The sequence below is a fragment of the Pleuronectes platessa genome, chromosome 16 (genome assembly GCF_947347685.1).
Source record: "Pleuronectes platessa chromosome 16, fPlePla1.1, whole genome shotgun sequence".
Classification (NCBI taxonomy): domain Eukaryota; kingdom Metazoa; phylum Chordata; class Actinopteri; order Pleuronectiformes; family Pleuronectidae; genus Pleuronectes; species Pleuronectes platessa.
Window position 1 is genome coordinate 14,089,395 of NC_070641.1, and position 24,091 is coordinate 14,113,485.

General features: G+C 42.6%; 4 protein-coding genes and 1 long non-coding RNA gene across 6 annotated transcripts; 2 read left to right on the forward strand and 3 right to left on the reverse strand.

The window, feature by feature from the left end:
• Positions 1-442: 442 nt before the first annotated feature.
• asf1ba (anti-silencing function 1Ba histone chaperone) lies at positions 443-6,747 on the reverse strand. The gene is made up of 4 exons (XM_053444146.1): positions 6,363-6,747; positions 4,061-4,176; positions 2,164-2,340; positions 443-1,223 (listed from the first exon to the last, which is right to left on the reverse strand). Exons 1-4 carry the CDS (start codon positions 6,469-6,471, stop codon positions 1,032-1,034), a joined length of 594 nt encoding a protein of 197 aa, XP_053300121.1. The 5' UTR covers positions 6,472-6,747; the 3' UTR covers positions 443-1,031.
• Positions 6,748-7,983: 1,236 nt separating this feature from the next.
• On the forward strand, positions 7,984-12,439 carry crb3a (crumbs homolog 3a). 2 transcript variants are annotated; one of them, XM_053444276.1, is made up of 5 exons: positions 7,984-8,337; positions 8,571-8,665; positions 8,939-9,128; positions 11,320-11,360; positions 11,455-12,439. In XM_053444276.1, the coding sequence occupies exons 3-5, from the start codon at positions 9,041-9,043 to the stop codon at positions 11,662-11,664; spliced, it is 339 nt and encodes a 112-aa protein (XP_053300251.1). In that variant the 5' UTR covers positions 7,984-8,337; positions 8,571-8,665; positions 8,939-9,040; the 3' UTR covers positions 11,665-12,439. The 2 variants fall into 2 exon arrangements, with proteins under 2 accessions (XP_053300251.1, XP_053300252.1); XM_053444277.1 differs by having other exon boundaries at positions 7,984-8,319.
• A 2,063-nt stretch (positions 12,440-14,502) lies between these two features.
• On the reverse strand, positions 14,503-17,382 carry tubb4bl (tubulin, beta 4B class IVb-like). Its single transcript, XM_053444278.1, has 4 exons — positions 17,137-17,382; positions 16,183-16,291; positions 15,913-16,023; positions 14,503-15,823 (listed from the first exon to the last, which is right to left on the reverse strand). Exons 1-4 carry the CDS (start codon positions 17,191-17,193, stop codon positions 14,766-14,768), a joined length of 1,335 nt encoding a protein of 444 aa, XP_053300253.1. The 5' UTR covers positions 17,194-17,382; the 3' UTR covers positions 14,503-14,765.
• A 1,303-nt stretch (positions 17,383-18,685) lies between these two features.
• On the reverse strand, positions 18,686-22,637 carry LOC128458952 (uncharacterized). The gene is made up of 2 exons (XR_008342076.1): positions 22,323-22,637; positions 18,686-21,896 (listed from the first exon to the last, which is right to left on the reverse strand). It is a non-coding gene; the product is annotated as an uncharacterized LOC128458952 (long non-coding RNA).
• LOC128458951 (nuclear factor 7, brain) lies at positions 20,089-24,059 on the forward strand. The gene is made up of 6 exons (XM_053444019.1): positions 20,089-21,311; positions 21,520-21,615; positions 21,696-21,926; positions 22,006-22,028; positions 22,125-22,243; positions 22,337-24,059. The coding sequence occupies exons 1-6, from the start codon at positions 20,919-20,921 to the stop codon at positions 22,885-22,887; spliced, it is 1,413 nt and encodes a 470-aa protein (XP_053299994.1). The 5' UTR covers positions 20,089-20,918; the 3' UTR covers positions 22,888-24,059.
• Positions 24,060-24,091: the final 32 nt, after the last annotated feature.

Below are 24,091 nucleotides of genomic sequence, written 5' to 3' on the forward strand. Positions count from 1 at the left end.
TGTTTTTATTTGTATATTATCGTCTTTAAATATAAACTCTCTGTTTTCGTCAGACTCTGTTTAGTGCAGATAATCAATCTAATGGATTGATCTTGTAATGTTCATACATTTGCATTGCAGTGTTTCTCAAAGCTAGTTCTGCAGCTTAGCCACTCCTTCTACCCAACCCATCTATGATTGGGTGTGACGTTAACAGGCTATTTTTAGTCAAATGTGAAAATACAAGGGTGTACTCACATTGTTATTTGTGTTCCAGAGTTTACAATCTACTGTGTTTTAAACTTATGGTTAAAAGTTAAAGTGCGTACTGGGCACAGATGTAGATATATTAAAAAGTGGTTGATATTTAGTTTTCCTTTCTGTAATAACAAAAAGGAAAACATGAAGACAGAGTTGGCACTATAATTAGTAGAAAAATAGTTTTCACAATCACACAGCCACATAACAAATACAACGTTGTTTTATTTGGAACACAAAACTGCAAACAAAAAAACACAGAGGAAGTGATACAGCCCACACATAGCCCATCCCATACTCCACAATGTATGTGGGAATACATTTTAAGTGCATCAGGAATTTGAGCACAAACACAATGGCAGATTATGCCAGCAACATATTGCAATTTATTTGCCTATTGCTTCAGTGCTGAAATCCTCTTAAATGGGTACAAATTCATTCTGCACCAACAAAAACAGATGGTAAAACAATTTCACCACAGCTTTCTGTTCGTTTCAGTCCAGCTGTAGTGTTTCTTAGCTGCTGCTTTTCCTTCCATGATTTAAACTATTTCAATATTGCTTTCAGCATCATGGCAAGGAACTCCCCAGCCAATAGCGATGATAATTCGAGATGTCTGATGCCAAGGAGGTGAGAGTTCATTTGTGACCAAAAGCCTCACTGAAATAAGTGCAGCTTTAAGGCAAAGATGTTTGCACATCCACACTGGAATGTCCACAGGCATTCTTCCATGTTAAGGTCTCGTGCTGTGATATATCACCTTTGGGATCATCGCTACGTCTTCTGGGGCGTCTCTATAAGCAGTCCATGGAATTATCTGGTAGTATTCCCAAGGGTGGGGCCTTGCCCGGGAGACAGGATGGAGGGAGCATGGAGTTTGATGAAGGATCCACATTTTCAGAGTCTTCCATTCGCTCTGCACAGCCTTCCCAGTTTATATGGAACCTGGTAACACGTGGGTTTGACGCCAGAATATTTCTCTGAAGCTGAAGAAGAAAAAATGGACATAAAGATTAATATTGCTCCATATCAGATCTGATTAGCATGCAGTTCCTATCAAATAGATAGGTTTCAATGATCTTCTCAAGGTAATGTTATTTTTAAGTACTAGCCACATCAGATTTTAGATCATTTTACTGTTTTTGAATTCGCCATGTGTGCTAACAAGTATGGCTCAGAATAACCTGAAATATGTGTAAACACTTAAATGACAGCATTTAAAAACCCTAACACTTTTCAACATGACTGCTAAATGTTCTATTACCGGTGACAATTTTTGTTGATTGCAACTATCCTGGAGCTTAATATCTAATAGTGTATGGCATCTTGACTCCTGCAAAATGATAGTGTGAGCTCTGACCTTCAGAATGATATTCAACACTTGATGATCATATTGACAACTATATAAATATCCTAAACAAAACTATAGAATTGCCACTGTCGTCACTGTTAATCCCACATCTTGATATTCTTGTGCACCCATGAGTGAGAGGTTTCATTACAAATGTCAGTTACCTTAAAAAAATGTACACCTACAAAAAAAAATCCTATGTCATTACAGGAAAAAAATCACAGAAGCTTGTAACTGAAGTTACCATCAGTATTATGATTTTGAAAAGAGACTTTTTAAGATTATTGGTTGACTTTTTAAGAATTTGAAAATCTAACCACAGCCATGGCAGAATACCAAGCTGCAATTCCACGATGCTTGCTGACTACATTTCTTGCGATTTTTGTCATTACTAGAAGGAAATATTTAATAAATACATAAATTGTGTATTTGTATTGTGGGAATTTTACAAAACTTTCTCTACAAAACTTGTATGACAAATTGATATTCAATTATTAATTCAAAAGCAATGAAATAAGCATTAGACAATAGACTTGTTGGCATCAGAAGTTCCAGAGATTAATCAATAATCTGACCTGTGTGTAGTCTGGCTTGATTGGTGGATTTTCACGAAGCTCAGGATCTGTGTATTCGTTGTTCACATAGTAACCAATGCGAATGAATTCCTGGCCACGATATGTACAGGTAATCAGCACCACAGTTACACCAACAGCATCACTTTCAGGGATCAATCCAGTGTTTGGAGCATCAGCCTGTTAGAAGAACAACAACACAGAGATGTGAACAAAATACATAAAATGTGTTTATTTCAGGAACGGTATCTCTCTACCACTCAGACAGGAATCGTAGCACTGCTGAGTATAACAATTCAGTCAGTCCAGTATGACCATTTTATTAAGTGTTTGGTATCCATTGTTGACGTAACCAGCATAACATAGGATGACATGCTAATCAAATACTGTGGTGGTGCAAAAAGGCCAGGACAGATGCAAATGTAGAGATGAAAAGAAAAGTATACTACAACCAGTGGTCTCCTGGTTGTTTAGAAGACAAACAAAAAGGTTAGAGGGTGCAATTACTATTGCTGTACAAGAACATGAGGGGTTATGTACTGTTCAAGGTTTATGCAGAGGTGTAAAGTAACGAATTACATTTACTCACGTTACTGTAATTGAGTAGTTTTTTGTGTACTTTGTAATTTTTTGAGTAGCTTTTGAAATGGGTAATTTTACTTTTACTTAAGTAGATTTTGACTGAAGTATTGTACTTCGCTACATTGGAAATTACAGCCGTTACTGAGTAAAAAAAACAAACAGTTCAAGGCGCAAGGCAATTCTCACTGCAGTGGTAGATGCTGCATAGAGTGGATGACGTTCCCTCACGTGCACGTTCAACATATGAAAACTGATCGTAAAGTTCACTGTTCGAGAAAAATATGCGCAACACTGCACAGGGAGCCACTGCTGAGCGGCTGCAGAGCCGCGGGTGGCCGACCTTGTCTACGGCGAAAGAGCGATTTGTTTACTGCTCCGCCGTTAAAGACATGCTGACGTCAAAACATTAGTTCGGCTATAATATTAGTTCCGCCTCGCATTTTCCCCTCCCGGCCGCGCGCGCACATGTTATGCCACCGCACAGTTTGAGAATCACTGCGCTACACAGGGCCGGCCCTAGCACATTTGGTGCTCTATGCAAGCTTCACTCCTGGTGCCCCCCCCCCCAGACTGCATTTCTTTTCAAATAAACAAAGATCGCAACAACATGGTGCAAGCATTCGATTTAGACAGCGGAAAACATTCCGTAACGTTTTAGCTAGACTTCAGATAATATGAACGTGTTCACCGTTCAAATTCATTATTTATCATTAAGTTGCGTTCAGTTCAACGTTCTCATAAAAATGAACGTCTTCAATGAACGCGTTCTTTTGAACTCGTTCATGAACAACACTGCCTGAAACTCAACACTGGCCTACCTGCCCCTGCCGCCTGCGAGCTACTCTTCAGCTGTGCTGGATTGCTGTTCACTGCAAAGCGAGCCTGGATGAGCTCTACTCACCTTGAAAATCAGCTGCTGCTCAAACTCAACAAGAAGTTTGTAGACTAGTGCTCTAAAGGTGGACCAAAGTTTAACCAAAAGTTTAAATATACAGTGCGACAGTGGCATTTTAACTTTTTATTTTAGCTGGATTGGATTTATGACCCCTTGTCCTTTTTTGCACTGTATAGGAGCGGCCTCCATCAAGTTGTTGAAAGTAACTAAGTAACTTTTACTTAAAGTACATTTTAAATTAACTACTTTTTACTTGAGTAGATTTTTAGATGGGTACTTTTACTTGTACTTGAGTAAAATTTCATCAAAGTAAAGCTACTTTTACTTGAGTACAATATTTCAGTACTTTTTACACCTCTGGGTTTATGTTATACTTTATATTGTAGAAGCACTTTTTCAGTTCTTTGACCGATCCAAACACACCTGAAATACAAACATATGTCTGCCAGCAGGTACAGGTCCAACCAGGACGGAGTCAAGGACTTGGTCATATTCTTCACTCTCTGCTGATCCAACATAGATGATCTTCCATTCCAGGTCTATAAAACATGAAATAGCAGTTAAGTAAAAAAGAAAAGAAAGCATTCATGTGCTTATACAATAAGTCCATTAACTGATCTGATGATCAACAAAAAAATGTCCAGTTATATTTTAAACACACTGACCACATTAGCCACATATATGCCAAGTTAAAAAAAAGTGTCTCAACAGGTAAATATAAAAATAAACTGCGGTGAAAATTACTGCTGTTACGGTCTGGATGTTTTCTCACCACAGTAATAAAGCCACTTCTTACCAACAAAGACATTTAGATCATTGACAGGCATGTACAGGGTTTTTCTTAGAGGGGTCATGTTTTTCCTGTTCCAAATTAACTTTCAACAGTGGTTGATTCCTAAAAGAATTAAGTAGCTATTGTATGATAGTCCCCTAACTTGGGGGAAAGGTAACAGCGCACGCACAAACAAGCTCCGTTTATGACGCCCCTCTCTCTCTCTCTCGGGACAAGCTGATGAATGCGTGTTTCTCTGAGGACAGATTAAATTCATTAAGAAAAGTGTAGATTATTTTGTGATAATCAGTTCTGATATTCAGCGTAATTTCTAACAAATCAACATTTAAACTGTAGTGCGTCAGCTGAGTCTGAAAGAGAGAGCAGCAGAGTGAGTGTGTGTGTGCACTGTTACTTTACCCTCAGGTTCTGGGATCATAAAAAGCTATGCAATTATTGTATATAATAAACCGCTCATAATGATCTGAACCAGGACAAAGCGCGATCACAAGAAGTTTCCACAGTGGAATTTAGTCTGGAGGAGGCAGGAAATTTGACGGAGCTTCCTCGCAATTTACTGTTCTCCCTATTCTCTTCTTCTGACAATGATTCGTTGACGGAATAACCCGTAATGATCTGAATATCTTGAATTTACTATCTAGGGCAGCAGGGCTCCATCTAATTGGACAAATGTTTTGACATGCAGTGCATGAATGCATGGCACATGGAACACCTTTTATCGTAGTTCAAGCTGTTTTTGTGATATCACGCATGTTGATGTTGCAATGACAATACATTTTTGATATATCATGCAGTCCTATTAAAATCAACATAATTTACATATCTAATGTATGGAGACCTGAAGCGCACTGTGTTTCGGTTGGCATTGTGACAGAGACACAGAGAATAGCAGTAAATCAGAGCCGGTAAAAACCGTAAAAGAAAATTGTCGAAATCAGTATGAAAAGACCTCAAATTAACTCTCTAAGCGGATTTGGTGGCTCCCTGGGTGTCTGCTTGGTGGTGCTGTGGCCAGGCTGTGCACACTCTGGGTCTGTGCCCCAGCTCTGTGCTCTCTTCCATGGGCAGTGGAGCTGTGCATGCCCACCCCCCACCTGATGGCTCAGTACCACCTGACAGTAATGAGCTCAACCCCATGGTAAGCATCACATGACCGCGGTATTGTGGATACTGTCACAGCCCTAGTGACAGTCACATACACAAATTTAAAAAGGCAACAATGTGTGTAAAAATTGTGTATTAAGCAAAACGGTATAAAGCAGATGGGTATGATTTGGCTATACACAATAATACTAATATACCTATTTGTTAGTTTATGCAATCCAATACAGTCTAATACAAGCCTTCAATTTGTGCTGAAGCTTTGGATTGTCCTGGCAGGTGCTCCTATTATTTAGCTCCCTCCTGATCACATCAATGACAGTCATATTAACAAAATACACCTTTGTGTAAGGAAATACTGTTTAACTTGTTTACTTTTTTATTGCCTAGGTAAATTAGGGTTGAAACTGAATTCTGTTTCAACTATACTGCATTAATAACAATCCACTCATCATTATCCTAATTATTATTATTAGTGATATTTTACTGTGACATACAAATACTTTAATCTCAGTATGTGTTATTTGAAAGGCATTACATTCATTTATCAACAACTGCAATAATAGTAAACATTAGCGTAATCCGGACTTTCATTGAATGATTGTGATCGGAGTTAAATAACTTTAAAACGCACGGGAAGCACATCAAGTTAAGAGGTGTAACCGTACTTGGCTAAACTGTCATGTTTTACCAACGTTCCCCTCAACCCTCGACTTTCTGTTTACGAGTTAGCGAAGGCTGCTAAGTATGCGTTAGCCGTTAGCATCCGTTACATACACACACAGAAAGAGCAACACACAACAACGTTAGCCTCTCTGCCGCGGAACCTACCTTCGGGGAGATCTTCCATGCACTCAAACGTGATCTCAAACTGGAAGGGGTTACCAAAGGGACTCGGGTTATCCAGGACCGCCACATTCAGGACCTGCACCTTCGCCATTGTTGCGGGAGAGCTGCAGCGAAGCTAACCGTGAATCACACCAGTTTCCCGGGTAAAGCTTTAAACGCGACAGGACCCTAACGAAGACAAACCAGCGGCGTTACAGGGTCATCGAGAGACTTTAACCCGAGTCGAGACTTATTTTTACGACTGAATTCCCACTGTTTGCTTAGTTAATGCGCAATAAACACGGCTCAAATTAAACGTGAGCGCGTGAACCGCTCTCCCGCCGCTTTGACCGTGTTACCGCGCCTACGGCAACTGGGACGCGCGTGGATGAGCAGCTGTCCCCTCACAGGAAAAGCAAACGGCTCCTACTGTCCCCTAGCGGCAGGATACCATACGAGTGGAGGAACTATTATAATACAAGAGTGGGCCACCAAAATTAATACTGTTATTATTTCATTATTTTACTAATTAGTGATGTGTCCTTCCGTTTCGATGCTTCGAAGCATGTATCGAGGAATCCAGGAAGATTTTTGTGAAGCGCGTATCGAGGCTTTGCGTTGATGACGTTTGGGGTGACGTTCCAAGCCTCGCGAGCCGGCCGTTACACGTGACTGAGTCCGGAAATGGTTCGCGGGTTTGGCGTGCGATTCGAAATATAAGGAGCAGCGAAACGCAATGGACCCATGGAGCTTCATTCCGCCATCACTACTAATAATATTTATAATAATATTATTAACAATAATAATAATATTAATAACAGAACATATGTCTACCAAAGCCTAACAATCCCCTTATGAAACCACATTCAAATAATAATAAAAACAATGTTTATATTCTGATCTTCCGATACATCAACTGTATGGATTACTTTTGGAAAATTGGAAGAAAGAAGCAGAACAGTCAAGACAGAACACATATCATTTTAGCATGGATCTGGATCTGGGGGGAAATGCAGGACTATTTGTTGTACCTTCTTTAACGGAGGCTAAATTCATGGATCTTGAATTTGCACCATTAGTGTGCAATCTGATGTGCAATCTGGTGCGGATCCAAATAAAAATCCAGATCTAAAGAATTTACATGTGGTTTCATAGGAAGACTGTTGGGCTTTGGTGGAGGTATGTGTTTCTCTATGTGTTATAGGGTCTTTCTGAATTAAGATGTTACACCTACTGTGAAAACATATTTTCAGTATGAGCTGACTATGATTTCCAACTTTGAGAGTAAGACAAACAAGAGACAATGAACCTAAGAAATGATATCTCTGAAATGCTATAGGACAGAGAAAGAACACATGGATGATATGTTCAGAGGAAACCACACAGTGAATCAGTCCACTAACATGCTAACCCTGACCACCACAGATTAGTCCTTGAGCAGCAGTCCCCTTTTCGCGTTTTCTTTTTTGCCCCTGTGAGTCTGAGAAGGAGAGATTATGTGCGGATTAGAGTCCAGTGGACCAGCTGGCCGCCGAATTCATCCTTAAAACATCTCAGGAATGTTGATACGCTCTCTCATGTTGGAAAACATGAAACCTGGTGGGGGCGCTGTTCCATGCCACCACCACCACCATCAGTCAGACAGACAGGTTGCTAGGTAAGAGCTGGGTACGGAGTTCAGTCAAACACTGCACTGAAGCAGGTTGTTAGAGAAACCTGGCATCGAACTAAAAACTACTCTTAATCAAGGTTCACACGCAGAATAGACACAGGAGACTATAACACGAAGGTGAAGGGTTAGTTCTATAAAGGCAGTTTATTCTGATGAGTTTTTTAAAAAGGTAACAGGAGGACCTGGATCTGTTCTGCTCCACTTCTCCAAACAGCCTTTTTCTTCCACTTTGCACAAAGGAGGATCTGTGCGCTGCTGCTGCCGCTGCTGTCGCTGCTGCTGCTGCAGGTAGATAACTGCGCTCAGGTAATGTAACACGAAACTCAACCATGTGACCAATGGCGATTTGAAGAGAGACCAAAAACTGCTTTGAATAAAAGCACCAACTGGCAGTGGAGTCGAGGATGTAGTCTGGCTGCTGCTGGAGGATCCAGTCCCTGCCCGTTCGTGCGTAAAAGCGCACTTGTTTCGTGTCGTAGGATGTTACCTGTCACCTTCACTGGACTAAACCACTCGCTGCGGTTTTCATTTCTGACAAGGTGAGGCGGAAGCGACATGGTTCATCCGTGAGGGATCGACCTGCTGGGTGTGTTTCCCGTTTTTCGTTGCCCACCTGTTCACATCCGGATCAATGGTACGTGTTTGTAATTCCTGTGGAAAGTCACCTCTAAAGAATATATCACCTTCTGCCTTATTAGTGGATGTAATAATAATGATAATAACGTTGCAAATGAGAAGAGGTTGAAGTTTAAACCTGCGTGAAGCGTTTTATAAATGCGCTATTTATAGGTTATTGTTTGTTCCTGTTGTTTGAGAAGGTTTATGATTCAGCATCGGGCTGAGTGTGTGACTCAGAAAGGAGTGAGACACATGTGTCTTCCCGTTACTGACCCTAATATGTCTCCAGCTGTTCCTGGAGGACCACATGTCCACTCAGTGACCTGATGCCATGGGCCCAAGCTGATGCCCTGAGGTCCCCAGTCTGCCCGCACTTGGCCCCCGGCTAGAGATGGAAGCATATCCGGATGTGCTGACCATCCCTGGAGCTGTGGCCGGGAGTGTTTTACTCCTACTGCTGAGCAGTGATCCGGCGTGGGGTGAGTCAGTAACCATCTCTTCATCCTCAGCACTGAGATAAACCATGCCTGTGACCACACCTACGCACACAAACACACACACACACACACACACACACACACACACACACACACACACACAAACAGAGACACACAGACACACCACTGAATCCTTCAATGATAAACAAATAAAAAAAATATTGGAGACATTCCAGAGCAAATCTGTATCATGCACCAGCTTGTCAGCAAGAACCGTCTTAAGAAATGATTTAACATAGGCGTTGTGCTGTGTGAGAAACAGGTACAGTGGATTGATATCCAGTCTGAGCTCATTATTAGAAATTATATACATTATAAAAAAAATCTATTTTGCATTATATTCCGCTGCTTTTTGAGCATGAATCGCCCCCTCCTCTAAACCCCTGTTATCAGGTTGTACTTTTGTCCTTGGAAAGTTGACTGTTTGTCCTGGTGAATGATTGACTCATGAAGTCCTACGCGGGTTGTTATTTCGGAAATGCTACTTTCTTTTTAGCGTGTATCGAAACAGCGTTGTTAAGCTTAAAGCCAACAAACATCAAGACAAGTTTTGTGGGTTATTTTATTCCATATTTCAGACCAGTGCGTTGTGTGACTCAGCTGACTGTATGGCTGCAGTGCTCTCTGCATTCCTGAGCTCCCCCCCCCCCCCCCCCCCCCCCCCCATTCACTCTCCTGCTCAAGTGGCCACCGTGTAGTTTCATGGTGTCCCTCACTAATCACATGGCCGGTCATGGATAAAATAAGTGGGAACAGCAATAGACCGGCAGTGGCAGGATGACTGCTACATTGTATGTTTGTTCCCTTCAAAGTGTTCATAAGGCTAAAGGTCACTTCTGCTGTGCTGTTGGTTCCTCTTCTTTTCCAGCTTGTGTAAAATAACGCTACAAATCCATTCAAAAAAGAAGTTTGGCGTGTGTTTAACCGTGGGATTAGATTAGTTTTGAAGGTCAAAATGGATTTAGAGCGTCTGTGATTTGGTTTTAAGGGTGTGGATCTTTTGGCAATGAGTCATTAGTGGAGGCTGACATTCACATCTCTGTCATTCATTCCTATTCATTTGCCTTTATTCATTTATTCTATTTCAACCACTGTGTTCAAGTAAGCAAAGTTAAATCTAAATATGTTTTTAGAATATAGGACAAGATGGTGAATATCCCTTATATGTTTGACGGTTTGACCACCAGTATATGTTAGCAGGGGTTAGCGGCATCAAATGTTTTGGCCTTTTAACACTAAGGCTAATGTTAAATCTTATAATATATATGTATAAAATATATATGTACACATATATACACATATGTATAAACACATGTATTTTGTCATTGCAGAATTGTAGTGCAGACAATATTGCAACTTTGGTGCTATGTAATAGATTTAAATGGTCAGATCTCAGAGAGTGAGCAGATTGACAAGGTTGGAGTTGATCAGTTCGATATGAAGGGGCCTGATTTTGTAGTGGTCAATATGCAAGACTGGGATAGTTGAAGTGAATCCTGTCAGCGACAAGGACCCAGTGTAGAGAACTAAGTGTGGGTGTAATATGGGACCATCTGCTTTACGTGGACTTTAAAGAATCGTCCAGCAATGCTCTACATGTGTAATATGCACTGTAGCTTCCCTTTTTCTGAGCTCAGCAGCCAGACTGGAAACATTTAGAAACATCGAGCCTTGGTTTTGTCAGAGGGAACAAAGTCTGCTTACTGGCAACTCTAAAGTTTACTGATTAACACATTTTATTGTTTAATCTGCGGTAAACTGAAAATGTAAAATCTTTAATTTAGCAGTTTTACAGAGGTAAAACCAACTGTTTCTTGGCCATGAGCAGTAACTTCCTGGAGTCTCCTCTTATGGAGAATGGTTTACCAAAATTTTGAATTATTCCTTTAAATTTATCCAGACCTCAGGTCATGGTAGAAGAAACCAATGCTTATAGGCCCGAAACAATTAATTGAAAAAACACTTTAATAGTAATTAACTAAACATTGCTCTAGTTAATGGATAACCCCGGCTCCAGCCCCCCCCTTGACCCTTGAAGGTTGTATGGTTGGATAATCCCAATAGTTTACCAGCAGTGTGACGCTCTATGCTCAGTTGTATAGTGCACAGGCTCTATTCCCTTTCACTGCACATCGTCACAGCATTGTTTCTAATGTTTCGGTTCTTTTTACAGGAAATTTGACCACCACTAGCTCCCCTTCAAATATAACTAATGTGAGTAAAAAACATTTGTCATGGTCAGTAAACAACCTCAGAAAGTTTCCAGTTTCACCAGACTGATCCATGCCCCGTGTTTTTCTTTTGGCAGGGACCCAACATCGCTGCTATCGTGGCCCCCACGGTCACTCTGGGGGTCTTGGCCATCGTCTTGGCCGTGCTCGCTTGGCTTTTCTGCGTGGTGAAAAAGAAGAGGCAGTCCGAGGGGACGTACAGACCCAGTGCCGAGGAGCAGTCCGGCGTGCACAGCGTGGCAGCACCGGACACCCTAAAGCTACCAAAGGAGGAGCGACTCATTTGAGATGCAGCGCTCGGACTAAAATCCTCGGCGCTCCTGCTTGACGGGGCTCTCTCTCTCTCGAGCTGAAGAATCTCTCGGGGCTGAGAGAGGACGGAGTGCCACCTTCACACGATGCTTTTACCGACCGCTTCGTCTCAACCGGCACAGAATGGTTCCTGTGTGACCACGTGAGGAGATTCACCTGGATGTGTCTTCCAACAGATTTCAAGACAGTTGAACATTTCAAGTTGGATTTCTCTTCTGCACAAGAGAAACAGGAGCTGCAATATTTGTATCACTACTAGTAATTTTCTATTTGGACATGTTTTCCTGTGTCATTTGCCTTAATATTCAATGTAGATGATTAGATTCATTGTGAAAATACTGTCACCGGCTAAATCTATGCTGATCGTTTACCTCAAACTTTATTTTTTTGCTACAGAGAGCTCAGACGAGTCCATTGCATTTACAACTGATAATGTTTTTAATCCTAACAATGAGAGTAGGCCATCAAGGTTACCTGCTGTGTGATGAAAATGAGGTTACACTGGGAAATTAAACCCAGCACAAAGCAAATTGTCGTTTAGCCTTGAAGTATTCTTTAAATAATCACACTAATGTAAAGGTTGCATCGTTTCAAATTTTTCACTTCATCAGACTAGCCATGAAGCGCATGAGGCATCGTAATCATCAGAGATGTTTCGCAGTGTCACAGCATATTTATGAATTCTTTCTGTCTGATAAATAACAACGTGTTTGTACCATAGATGAGTAATTAAATCTAACAAAACATTTACTGAGTCCCAGCGGGAGTTTTGTCATGCTCATTCTAAAAATCTAAACAAGTACATGACTATGTGTTTGTGCGGGTAATGTTTCAGGATGATAAAAGAGCAAAGCAGATAAGCAACGAGAGAAAAAACGTTCAGTCCCTCAGAGCACCTGAGAAAGTCACTCAAACAATGAGGCCATTGTTGGAGTCTCTCAGGGGAACAAATGTTATCTGTAATGTCGTGAAAAGATGTAAAGTGAGTCTGACCTTTAATTTCCTCCACCAAGGAGGTTACCTTTTCACCCCTGTCTGTTTGTCGGTTGGTTGATTTGTTTGAAGGCAAGTTTACACAAAATTTGCTGACTACTCATTTTAGTGCTGATCCAAAGGTTTTCACCTTCTTTAGTTCTGCAAGAGAGGGTGTTTTACATAATTTTCCCATTAGCCATGTTTTAGGGGACTGATATTTATGAGTGGGAAATTGATTGCAGATCCAAATTAAAATCCAGGTCTAGTGAAGTTCATTGTGGTTTCATAAGGGGACTATTGGGCCTTGATGGAGGCAAGCGCTCTACTGAGTGCCATTATAGTTTACAAGTCTTTGATGACCTTCATTAGACGCAAATGTGGAGACTAGATGAAATGTTGTCAAATTTAACACCATTAGAAGTTTATAGTAGTACACAAACACGTGTCATTTAATATCAGCTTTATGATGGATGTGAATATCATTGTCATTATGCCCTGTCATTCATTAAGATAAAGTACCAAAAGGATCGGCTGAACTCGGTTGTAAATCTCAGAAGTAACATTTCCTCATTCTCAAATCAGTGAGCACATTAAGGGAGGATTTATTTTAAAGAACTAAGATTTAAGTGTTTTTTTTATTCCCCATACAGACTGCGGTATTATTGGACACTATTTACAGACAAGGAGTCCTGAAGAAAACGTTCAGTGTAACTCCTCCTGATAAAACCGGCTTATCTACAATTCAGCTGATAAAGAGCAGAGAACAGGTAGAACTTATTTAAACAGGAACAAGAACCCAGACTCTCTTTTCAAAGGAATCTTTCTTTATGAAAACAACTGAAGATAATTTCTTACTCAGCAATTGTTCCCTGAGTTTCTTATCCATATATTGTTACTGTTGCACAGTACAGTATTTACATGAGTTACCATGTGGCTTTAAAGTGGTAGAAGTGTTATATTTATCGAGTTTGCGTTGTCCCTGGTGAGTACTCATCGTCTTCCTCCCACAGTCTAGAGACATGCTGACTTTACTGTAGATGTGAGTGTGAATGGTTGTTTGTCTCTATATGTTGGCACTGTGTCTAGGGTCTCACCCAATAGCGGCTGGTACCGGCTCCAGCTCCCTCTCAAAGGATACAGATGGATACAGTAGTAGATTCGCTTTGTGAAGTTATTGAAGTCTGCTACTCTCCAGTGGTGATGAAACTTCACAAAGCATTGAACTACACCCAGGTTCATCACTTTTTTGGGGTCTCCTTGAAACCTTTCCTTTGTCATTTTTTTTACAATTTGCAGTACTTTTCTGTATTTGCATGTGTCGTCAAATAGATGATATTTTCTCAATTTGCAGTGTGTTGAGCTCTCTCAGCCACCGTAAGGAGAAGATATGTTGCTTTAATACTTAATACTAGTTTTCAATTACTATGTGATTCAAATTAAGAGCTGCATTGTACACTTGATATAATATTTTGTATACATGACCTCTGAGACTATTAACCCCCCCAAAAAATGGTTTGACTCACTTAGATTTTTAACAGCATTGGCTTGCCACATGCTCACTATCCCTTTCATTGTCTCTTTCCAATTGCACCCGGGTTAACGATTGCTCTGCATTTAATTTAAATTATATATTCATATTGTGGATGTGGCTCAGGAGGTAGAGTGGGTCGTCCACTAATTTGGAGGGTCGGTGGTTCTATGCGAGTCTCCCCCATTCCTGGCGCCTGAGAAGCTCTTCCCAGTTCCCGATTTGTCAGAACAGGCACAGTCAGATCACATATCAGATGAAACAATAAAAATCTCAGATGCAATAAAATTTGCCTTTTCATCAGGTTTTATTCAAGGCTTCACAGTAAAAATTCCCCTGCCGCTGAATTTATCAAGGCAATGACAGGACAGATGTTAGGATTTTAATAATTCAACAAACAAAAACATATGAATCAAATTATACAATAGTAGAATTAATGTCTAATACTGGAGCGGCAGCGATCTAGATGGTGTCTGTTTTTCAGTGCGGCTGGATGGAGAGGGATGAGAGGGGCGGGGTTTGGGGATATGGGTGTGGTGAAGTGATGTTTGGTAGCTGGGTGGGCGGGAGGTTTTAGGCGACCTCCTCCTCCCCATCTTCCTCAAACTCGCCCTCCTCAGTGGTGGCGTCCTGGTACTGCTGGTACTCTGACACCAGGTCGTTCATGTTGCTCTCAGCCTCGGTGAACTCCATCTCGTCCATACCCTCGCCGGTGTACCAGTGGAGGAAAGCCTTACGACGGAACATGGCGGTGAACTGCTCGGAGATGCGCTTGAACAGCTCCTGGATGGCTGTGCTGTTGCCGATGAAAGTGGCCGCCATTTTGAGGCCGCGGGGCGGGATGTCACAGACGGCGGTCTTCACATTGTTCGGGATCCATTCAACAAAGTAGCTGCTGTTCTTGTTCTGCACATTCAACATCTGCTCGTCCACCTCCTTCATGGACATGCGGCCCCTGAACACTGCAGCTACGGTGAGGTAGCGGCCGTGGCGCGGGTCGCAGGCGGCCATCATGTTCTTGGAGTCGAACATCTGCTGGGTGAGCTCAGGCACGGACAGGGCGCGGTACTGCTGGCTGCCCCTGCTGGTGAGGGGGGCGAAGCCTGGCATGAAGAAGTGGAGGCGGGGGAAGGGCACCATGTTGACGGCCAGTTTACGGAGATCGGCGTTGAGCTGACCGGGGAAACGCAGGCAGGTGGTCACTCCGCTCATGGTGGCCGACACCAAATGGTTGAGATCTCCATAGGTGGGGGTGGTGAGTTTCAGCGTGCGGAAGCAGATGTCATAGAGAGCTTCATTGTCAATGCAGTAGGTCTCGTCAGTGTTCTCCACCAGCTGGTGGACGGAGAGGGTGGCGTTGTAGGGCTCCACCACAGTGTCGGACACCTTAGGAGAGGGCACCACGCTGAAGGTGTTCATGATACGGTCGGGGTACTCTTCACGGATTTTGCTGATGAGCAGGGTTCCCATGCCAGAGCCGGTGCCGCCACCCAGGGAGTGAGTGAGCTGGAAGCCCTGCAGGCAATCGCAGCCCTCGGCCTCTTTCCTCACCACTTCCATAACGGAATCAACCAGCTCGGCTCCCTCGGTGTAGTGGCCCTTGGCCCAGTTGTTCCCAGCTCCACTCTGGCCTACAGACAAAGAGTATTGCAATTTATTGAGCTGATGTATGAATCACCGGTAGCCAAAAATTCATCATAGCTAAATTCCCACAGCTCACCAAAGACAAAGTTGTCAGGCCTGAAGATCTGCCCGAAGGGACCGGACCGGACAGAATCCATGGTACCAGGCTCCAGGTCCACAAGGACAGCTCGGGGCACGTACTTTCCTCCTAAAATGGATCAACTGTGTCATTCTCATCCAGCACGGTGCATTCAATAAAAACCACAGACTCGATGCAAATCATAGAGCGCAGTGGGAAAGCTGGGGAGATGAGAGAAGGCATGAGATGAGCTAATTTCCATGTGTGCGTTTTATACTTGAATCCTACCTGAGGCCTCATTGTAATAGACGCTGATCCTGTCGAGCTGCAGATCGCTGTCTCCATGGTAGGAGCCAGTGGGATCAATGCCGTGCTCATCACTGATCACCTCCCAGAACTGAGAGAGAAAAATAGGCGTGGCAGGGACAGAGGGTGAGGCCGGTGTTCACTCAGACCAGGGTTGATACAAATAATTGAATATGTTGAAAATATACAAAAACACACAACACAACCCCTGAGCTAGCAACTATATTTAAACATGCACAGCTGAACGCAGGTCACAAGGGCAGTGCATTAGTCTGAAATGCAAAGTGTCTCCGGCGTAATCAAGCAGATGGCAGTAAATCTGATCAGCAGCCGGTGCTTTGATGCTATTAGAAAATACTGTATTTTTTTTACGAGCTCAAAAACACAAAATAAGGGTGCCAGTTTTAAAATACAACAAAAGTTGATGTATTTCAAACAGGAGAAATGAGCAGAAACTGCCTTGAAAAGAATAATAGGGAGATAATAGGTCGTACATGTGGTGGGGGAGGGGCGGCTGTTCCATTAGTGAAACAGTGAGGTGGCATTACTGATACAGCCGGTCCTTACATAATCGTCTGAAGCACTTGACAAAAAGGGAGACGAATCAAATACCAATTTTATATGCAATGATCAAATTCAAATATTAAGCATCTCTTTCATGGATATTTTGTATATATTGCACAAATCAGTGCAAAGCATATATTTTGGGGGTTTTGAGCCCTGCAAAGAAAATTCTTGAGAAAATAAGTTATGGTATATATATATTTTTTATAAGTTTTAATAGCAGGAAGATTTAAGGAAACAAAGACATCGCGCTGTGCTTCTCTTTAGAGATTTCCAGGGGGGGTGGATTAGAGGCGTGTCTGCATGGATGGCTCTGCAGAATACTAAATCAAAAAGAAACAAAGCAGAGAAAGAGAAGACTCAGACAAATACCTTTGCTCCGATCTGGTTCCCGCACTGACCGGCTTGTAGGTGCACAATTTCCCGCATCTTGGTGATGTAGAGTCGAGGAGTCGTCGAGTAAGAGACGTGAGAGAGAGTCAAGATCCACAGGACGATTGCCCCTGCGCTCGCTTTTGTAGTAAAGGGGCGAGCTCAAATCGTGGCAGCGGTAGCTCGTAGTGGCATTTCCGCTGTGACGAGAGACTGCCACTGATAGGCCAGCTGCCTCTGTCTGAGAGCAACTACAGCTGTCTGTGATTTATTCAATGAGATATATATATATATAAACTAATTAACTTTCATAAACCAGTATATATACTGGTTTATGAAAGTTAATTAGTTGGTTTGTTAGCTCTCGTGGGTTTGGACTCTAAATTAATCAAGAAAGCTCCACATTTAGGTTCAAGGAGTCTCAAGCGTGGCACAGGCACGTCTTATAAACAGTCAGTAGAGAAAAATGTAATAATTAACATGGTATGGACCCATAAAAGGTTTAATACATCTAAATTTAAATTAGTTGAAAGTAATATTTTCAGATAAAAAACAGTATATACGGATATTTGGTAGAGAAAATATTTATTTGGGAATCCCGCCGTATTAAAATACAGAACATGCGTTGACAGAAAGTGGAAACGAATATAACAGATATGATATCGCTGTATCTGCCTTTACAAACCAGAGGCAGTTTCTGTTGCCACCGGAAGTGCCTCTACGAGCTGCAGCTGCCACGCCGGTTCTGTAGCTCCGCCTCCAGAAGCGTCTACTGGGCGCAGCTTGACGTCATCGCCATGGCAACCCCAGACCGGAGGAGAGCAGGAGGAACAAGGAGCCGTAGTAATGGCGAGGAGGACGCGGGGACGCGCATCGGTCGATCAGCGAGACTCCCATTGTTCTCACGGACTGAGTGAACCCACGCACGCGAGCTCTCGTGCACGTACGTACGCACACGGCAACACGGGGCCACTGTAGCTGCGCAATTGTAGTGCACAATGAGGTCATCACGTTACTTCAGCCATGAATTGAAAGGAGAGAACAGACACGAGAAAAAATGAATCAACTTGAGTTTGAAGATGGCGTCTGTGCTGACGGGTCTTTTGGTGCCAAGAGGTCTGCATGTTGTTCGGTATCTTGCCCAAGGACACTTCGGCACATGGGATGAGGGAGGCTTTGATCGAACCGCAGACCCTCCAAATTAGTGGACGACCCACTCCACCTCCTTAATTTAAATGCAAGAGAAAATGATAAACTAACCAGGATTTGCAGCCAGACAAGACCTCATGCTTTACCTTGTATATCATTAGTTTTGTAGTAGGGGCGCGAGGTGGGCTACACGCTGGACAGGTCATATCACAGGGCCCACATAAGAAGACAAACAACTCTCATACCTGCATTCAATTTAGAGTCTCCAATTATCCTGACTTGACTGTCTTTGAAATGTGGGAGAAAGCTGGAGAAGCTGGAGAACACCCCCACAGAAAGGCCTCAGCTAAACCAGGATTTTAACCAGCGACTCTATCGCCTTGAGGTGAATAGATTAAGATTAAGATTAAGATGCATTTATTTTTCCCAAACACATGCACAGACATACTCATGCAGGTAGGGAAATTTAACCCCTGCTTTTGACCCATCTGGTGCAGGACCCACAGAGCAGTGAGCGACCATGTACGGCGCCCAGGGAGCAGATGTTGGGGGAGTAAGGTGCCTTGCTCAGGGGCACTAGACAGGGTAGGGAGAATCCTCTTGGATTTTTGGACAGATCAATCCAGGTTCGTCTTTTTGTTGTTTCTCAGTGGAGTCGAATCAGAGACGAACCAGAGACCTTTTCTGCCCATAGTCCAAGTTTCTGCCACTATTCCACCGCCTCTCCTTATAAAATAGAACTCAGTAGAGCCCATTCCTCCCCTTCAGTTCCCCTATGGAATCACGTTTAAATTCACTAGATCCAGATTTCACTGGATCTGCACCAAATTGCACACAAATGGCACACACTCATAATTATGAGTCCCCTAAACATAGCAGGTTTTTCTTCTTTATCAAGATGCATGAATTATTCTTTGAGACATCAAGGAAAATGTTGAAAACACTCATCTCACAATGTTAAGGAAAGAGAACAAAAATCTCGATCGCCACCAAAATTGAATGAGTTCTTTGACCCAAACTGCGTCCTCCACCAAGTTCTGTGGCAGACAGAGAGATAAACCGACAGACAAGAAACATTCTCCACCCTAACGACCTAAAGCTGCACATCGCTCTACATTACTGACTGTTCAACTCTGAGTCAAGAACAAATCAAAAATTTCATCCATGAAAAAAACGTGTCACAATCAAAATAACAACCTGCTTCCACACTTCTTCTGAGGGTGAGACTAAAATGTGCTCTTTGTTCTTTCATCTATTTTTGGCTGCAACATATTCAATACTTTGCTTTTCACAGATCTTTTTCCAGAAAAAAAAACCCATGTGCCTCTGGTTCCTTATTTTGTATGCAAGTGAATAGCCGAGATAAACACAGTGATGTACAAGTAGTGTGACAAAACACTAAGAGGACTCCAGCGCAGGAGGCACAGGGACGTTTAAACTGTCTATTATTTAAAGTTAGAGTACTATTTGACAAATATTCTACAGAACAGTGATGAGAAAATTCATGAGTAAATGATTTTTAAATGTTTTTTTTCTTACAATTATAGTATTTTGTAGTTTGTATCAATACTATCTAATAATGAAATATATCATCACATATATATTTATCATAATATATAGATAAATATATGAAAATATAATCACATGTTCATAAAATCCACTATCATGAAATCATACAGATTATGAGTGAATTTCAAGTTGATAAAAATTAAATAAATGAAAAAACTTAACACATAAAGGGATGGGCTGACAAGACAAGACAGGTTTGTGTTACTCTTAAAATGATCTGTTAAATGTCAAATTAAAAAAGTTTAACTGCAGAATCGCGTTTTAGAATCAGTGTCTTCTACATTGGATCAGTCATTTAACGTAAAACTATAAACTATAGTCTGGCAATGGTGAATCATTAGTCCATGAGAGTGGTTCCTATTATTATATCGATTATATTCTTGACCTGAAAAATGAGTTCAGAGTGTACTGTTGAAGGCTATGACGAAATCTGTGGCTGCTCTGAGCTGGTTTATCCTGTTCAGGTGGAACCTCACCTACAAGACGTCAGAAACCACCTGAACACCTCTGGAGAGCAGTGCAGCAATGTCACACTTACACTCACTTCACTGATGCAAGCAATCAGCTGCAGCATTTTGTTTTCACCCAAACACATCCTTTGTTTAAATAGTCAGTGGCCAAACCTGTTGGAATCGATAAACAGCCGGAGGGGTTTGTCAGTGTGTGCAGCCCCGGAGCTGTTGACACGGACGTCAACACTGAAACATTCACATTCGTATCCAGAACGCTTGCATTCCGAAACAGGCTCTGAGTTACTGACCAGTTTTAAGCGCTCCGAAAAAGCTGACCAATGGGGCTTTATTTCCTGTTCCCGTGCTCCGCCACATACAGTGTGTCTCACTCTGCCACATGATTTAAGTTACTCCCACCGAAGTCATGCACAGGAAAAACCAAGAGCATTTAGTGAAGAACAATAGAGAGGTGGTTGGTGCGCTGTGAGGCTCTCGTGAGGCAAGTTTTGACGAGGCACTCTGTGTTATGGTGGAACAGAGGAATCACTAAGGGCGTCTGCTGCTGTGAACCGTGGATTAACTGTATCTGTACATGACGAGGGGGGGGCGATCATGTCACTGCCGGAGGACGACCTGACCTGCCCCGTGTGCTGCGACATCTTCACGGACCCGGTCCTGCTGTCATGCAGCCACAGCTTCTGCAGGATCTGTCTGAAGCGCTGCTGGGAGACGTGCTCACGTGAGTGTCCGGTGTGCAGGAAAAGAGCCACCAAGTCCAGTCCCCCCACCAACCTGGCTCTGAAGAACGTCTGCGAGGCTCTGCTGCAGGCCAGGAGCCAGGCGTCCGCGGCACTGGACGAGGAGACGAACTGTACCCTGCACGGGGAGAGGTTGAAACTGTTCTGTCTGGTCGACCAGCAGGCGATCTGTGTCGTGTGTCAGACGTCTAAACTTCACAAGACCCACGACTGCTCGCCAATAGAAGAGGCCGTGCTGGATTGTAAGGTAAGGGGAAGAAAAGTAAATTGTGGAGTTTTCTCTGTTTCGTTCAACTGCTGAACTCAATGTTGTTGTGGTTCACCTGAAGTGTATACTGTAACACCTACAGGCAGAATGCTGCTCCACAAGTCCGTCCTGATAATCCTGATACTCCGCGCTGTTAACTTTTAGTGATCAATGCAGGCCTAAGACTTATCTCTGTCTCACTCTGCAGGATGAACTTGCTTTAACCCTCAAACTCTTGCAAGATAAAGTGGACAGCCTCATAGAAATTCAGCGGACCTCCAAGGATATCTCAAAGTACATCAAGGTATAGCTCGTGACGAGAGATGTCCTATACCTGTCTCATAAATACAAAAAAATAACATAATTTGCAATAATCTCTCGTAGAATCAGGCGCTGGAAACGCAGAGACTGATCAGGAGTCATTTTGAGCAGCTGCGTCAGGAGCTCTGTCAGGAGGAGTCGGCCAGATTAGCAGCCGTGAAGCAAGAAGAACAGGCGAAGATCACGGGGATGAAGGATAAGATCAAGGAACTGTCCGCAGAAGTGCTGTCCCTCACCGAGACCATCTCCGTCATACAGGAGCAGCTGCAAGAAGAGGATATGGTTCTGTTGAAGGTCGGCACACTCTTCTTTACTGAAGCGTTTTTATTGTTTTTATTTCCAAAAAAGTCTCACTGTTTTATTATTTTTGCAGAATTTTAAAGCCACCCAGGAAAGGTAGGTGAAAAAAACAAGTTTACACCCTTTTTCTTGCATTCATGTGTGATAGCTGTGACATTTTCTCAGCGTATTATATATCTGCTGTTACGACAGAAGTGAAAGCACTGTGCTCGGTTCAGACAACATGTCTGGATTACTGATTGACGTGACCAATCACCTCTGCAACCTCAAGTACAGAGTGTGGGAGAAGATGCTGGACCACATTGATTACAGTAAGTGTATTTAATTTGATCTTCCTCAGTGTAGGAGAGCGTTAAAGGAGCAGAAGTATAAACGGCCGTTGTTGCTCACTTCCTGTGTTTTAGCTCCAGTGACTTTGGACCCAAACACAGCGCACCCCTGCCTCATCCTGTCTGACAGCCTCACTTCCCTCCACTACGCAAAGCAGTCCGGCGGCTGCCCTGACAACCCGGAGCGCTTCCACATTAGCGCTGAGGTGGTAGCCATGACTCCGCTTGGTTCAGGAAGTCACCACTGGGTTGTGGAGACAGGAAGTAATCAGGACTGGATTCTGGGCGTGGCCTCTCTGTCCGCGCCCCGGAACGCTGAAGTCTCTGCTCGGCCGGAAAATGGCTTCTGGACTTTGTGCTTCCGGGACGGAGAGTTCAGGGCGATGACTTCCCCGCCCACCCCGCTGACACTCTCAAGGACGCCGAAACAAATCAAAGTGCAACTGGATTACAACAAAGGGACAGTGTCTTTTCTGGACCCTGCTGACAACACAGTCATTTGTGTATTTACCCACACGTTCACCGAAACTTTACTTCCATATTTCTACACACAGAGCAGTCATCCACTTAAAATAATGCCAGAGAAGGTACTTGTCACAATGTTGCGTCAAGAACTGACTGAATGAATAACTTGTTGTGTAAAAAACACAACCTCAGGCCAGAGATGAAATGGTTTGGTGGTCATGGTAATGTCTTTCACGGACAACAAGGAAAATATTCTTTATCGGAATCATTTTGCTGCTTCCAAATCTTTGGCTCTAGTCAGTCAAGTTTGACATGTGGGGAAAGGGCTAGCCAGGCTCTTCCAAGGTTCCGCCCTACATCACCTCTGAAACGCCCTCATTAACACATATTTAGTTTTATAAATAATATTATGCACTTTTTAAGATTTCTAAAGTTATGTGCATTCATAAAAAGACATGAAAAAGTGACAGTAAAGGTAGAAGAAAAGAAAAAAAGGGAAAATTATAGACATGTATGTTACAATACAAGGGTACAAAAACTGAAGTGCACAATCCACTGTTCAGCAGGGGTAAGTGGTTGGGGCATGTAACCTATAAAAACTGCTTTATAGGTGCTGTGCGGGGTATTTTCTTACCTTTGGAGAGATCTGTGTTCGCCCAGTTTCCAGTCTTCATGCTAAGCTAACATAAACTTCACTTACACACTGTAGCTATAGGGGTGAGGTTTTTATATTGTGCATAATCCATATTAAATTGGAATGGGATAGAGGAGAGTTTTTTGTTGCCTGTCCAGCATCATGCACCATAATAAATGGAATCATATCATGCATGAAACACACATGTAAACCTGTTTCACTGTTCCAGTGGAAATACATGTCTTACCAAAGTCTAACATTCACACTTACCCTAAAAAGTCTTAACCCTCAAACCTGTCCCTACACACATGTGGGGACCTCAACCTTAAGAGTCCCCATGGATCAGTGTGCATTCAGGTTCAAGTCCCCACCAGGATATAAACAAAACGAACAAACACACACGCACATACCTCATTTTTGTAGTTGCATGTTTGGTTTTCCAGTTACATTCCAACTTCATGAAGTAGCAGGTCACTGGTGAAAATCTGTTTTATTCTGGAGGGATTTAATATGGTACAGTTTATTAGTCTGTTGTGTACACATGGTGGCGCCAAAGCCAAGCAAGTATTTTTGAAGGATTTCCGTACATTTGAGAGAGCAGCTTGGAAACCAGCAAAGTTATTGTAACAAGAGAAAATAATTTTGAAGAACAAAATAAATTTATTATAAATGAAATAAAAAAAAGATTAACTTGTTTCATCATATTTCCAGCATATTTTTTTCTAATAAAA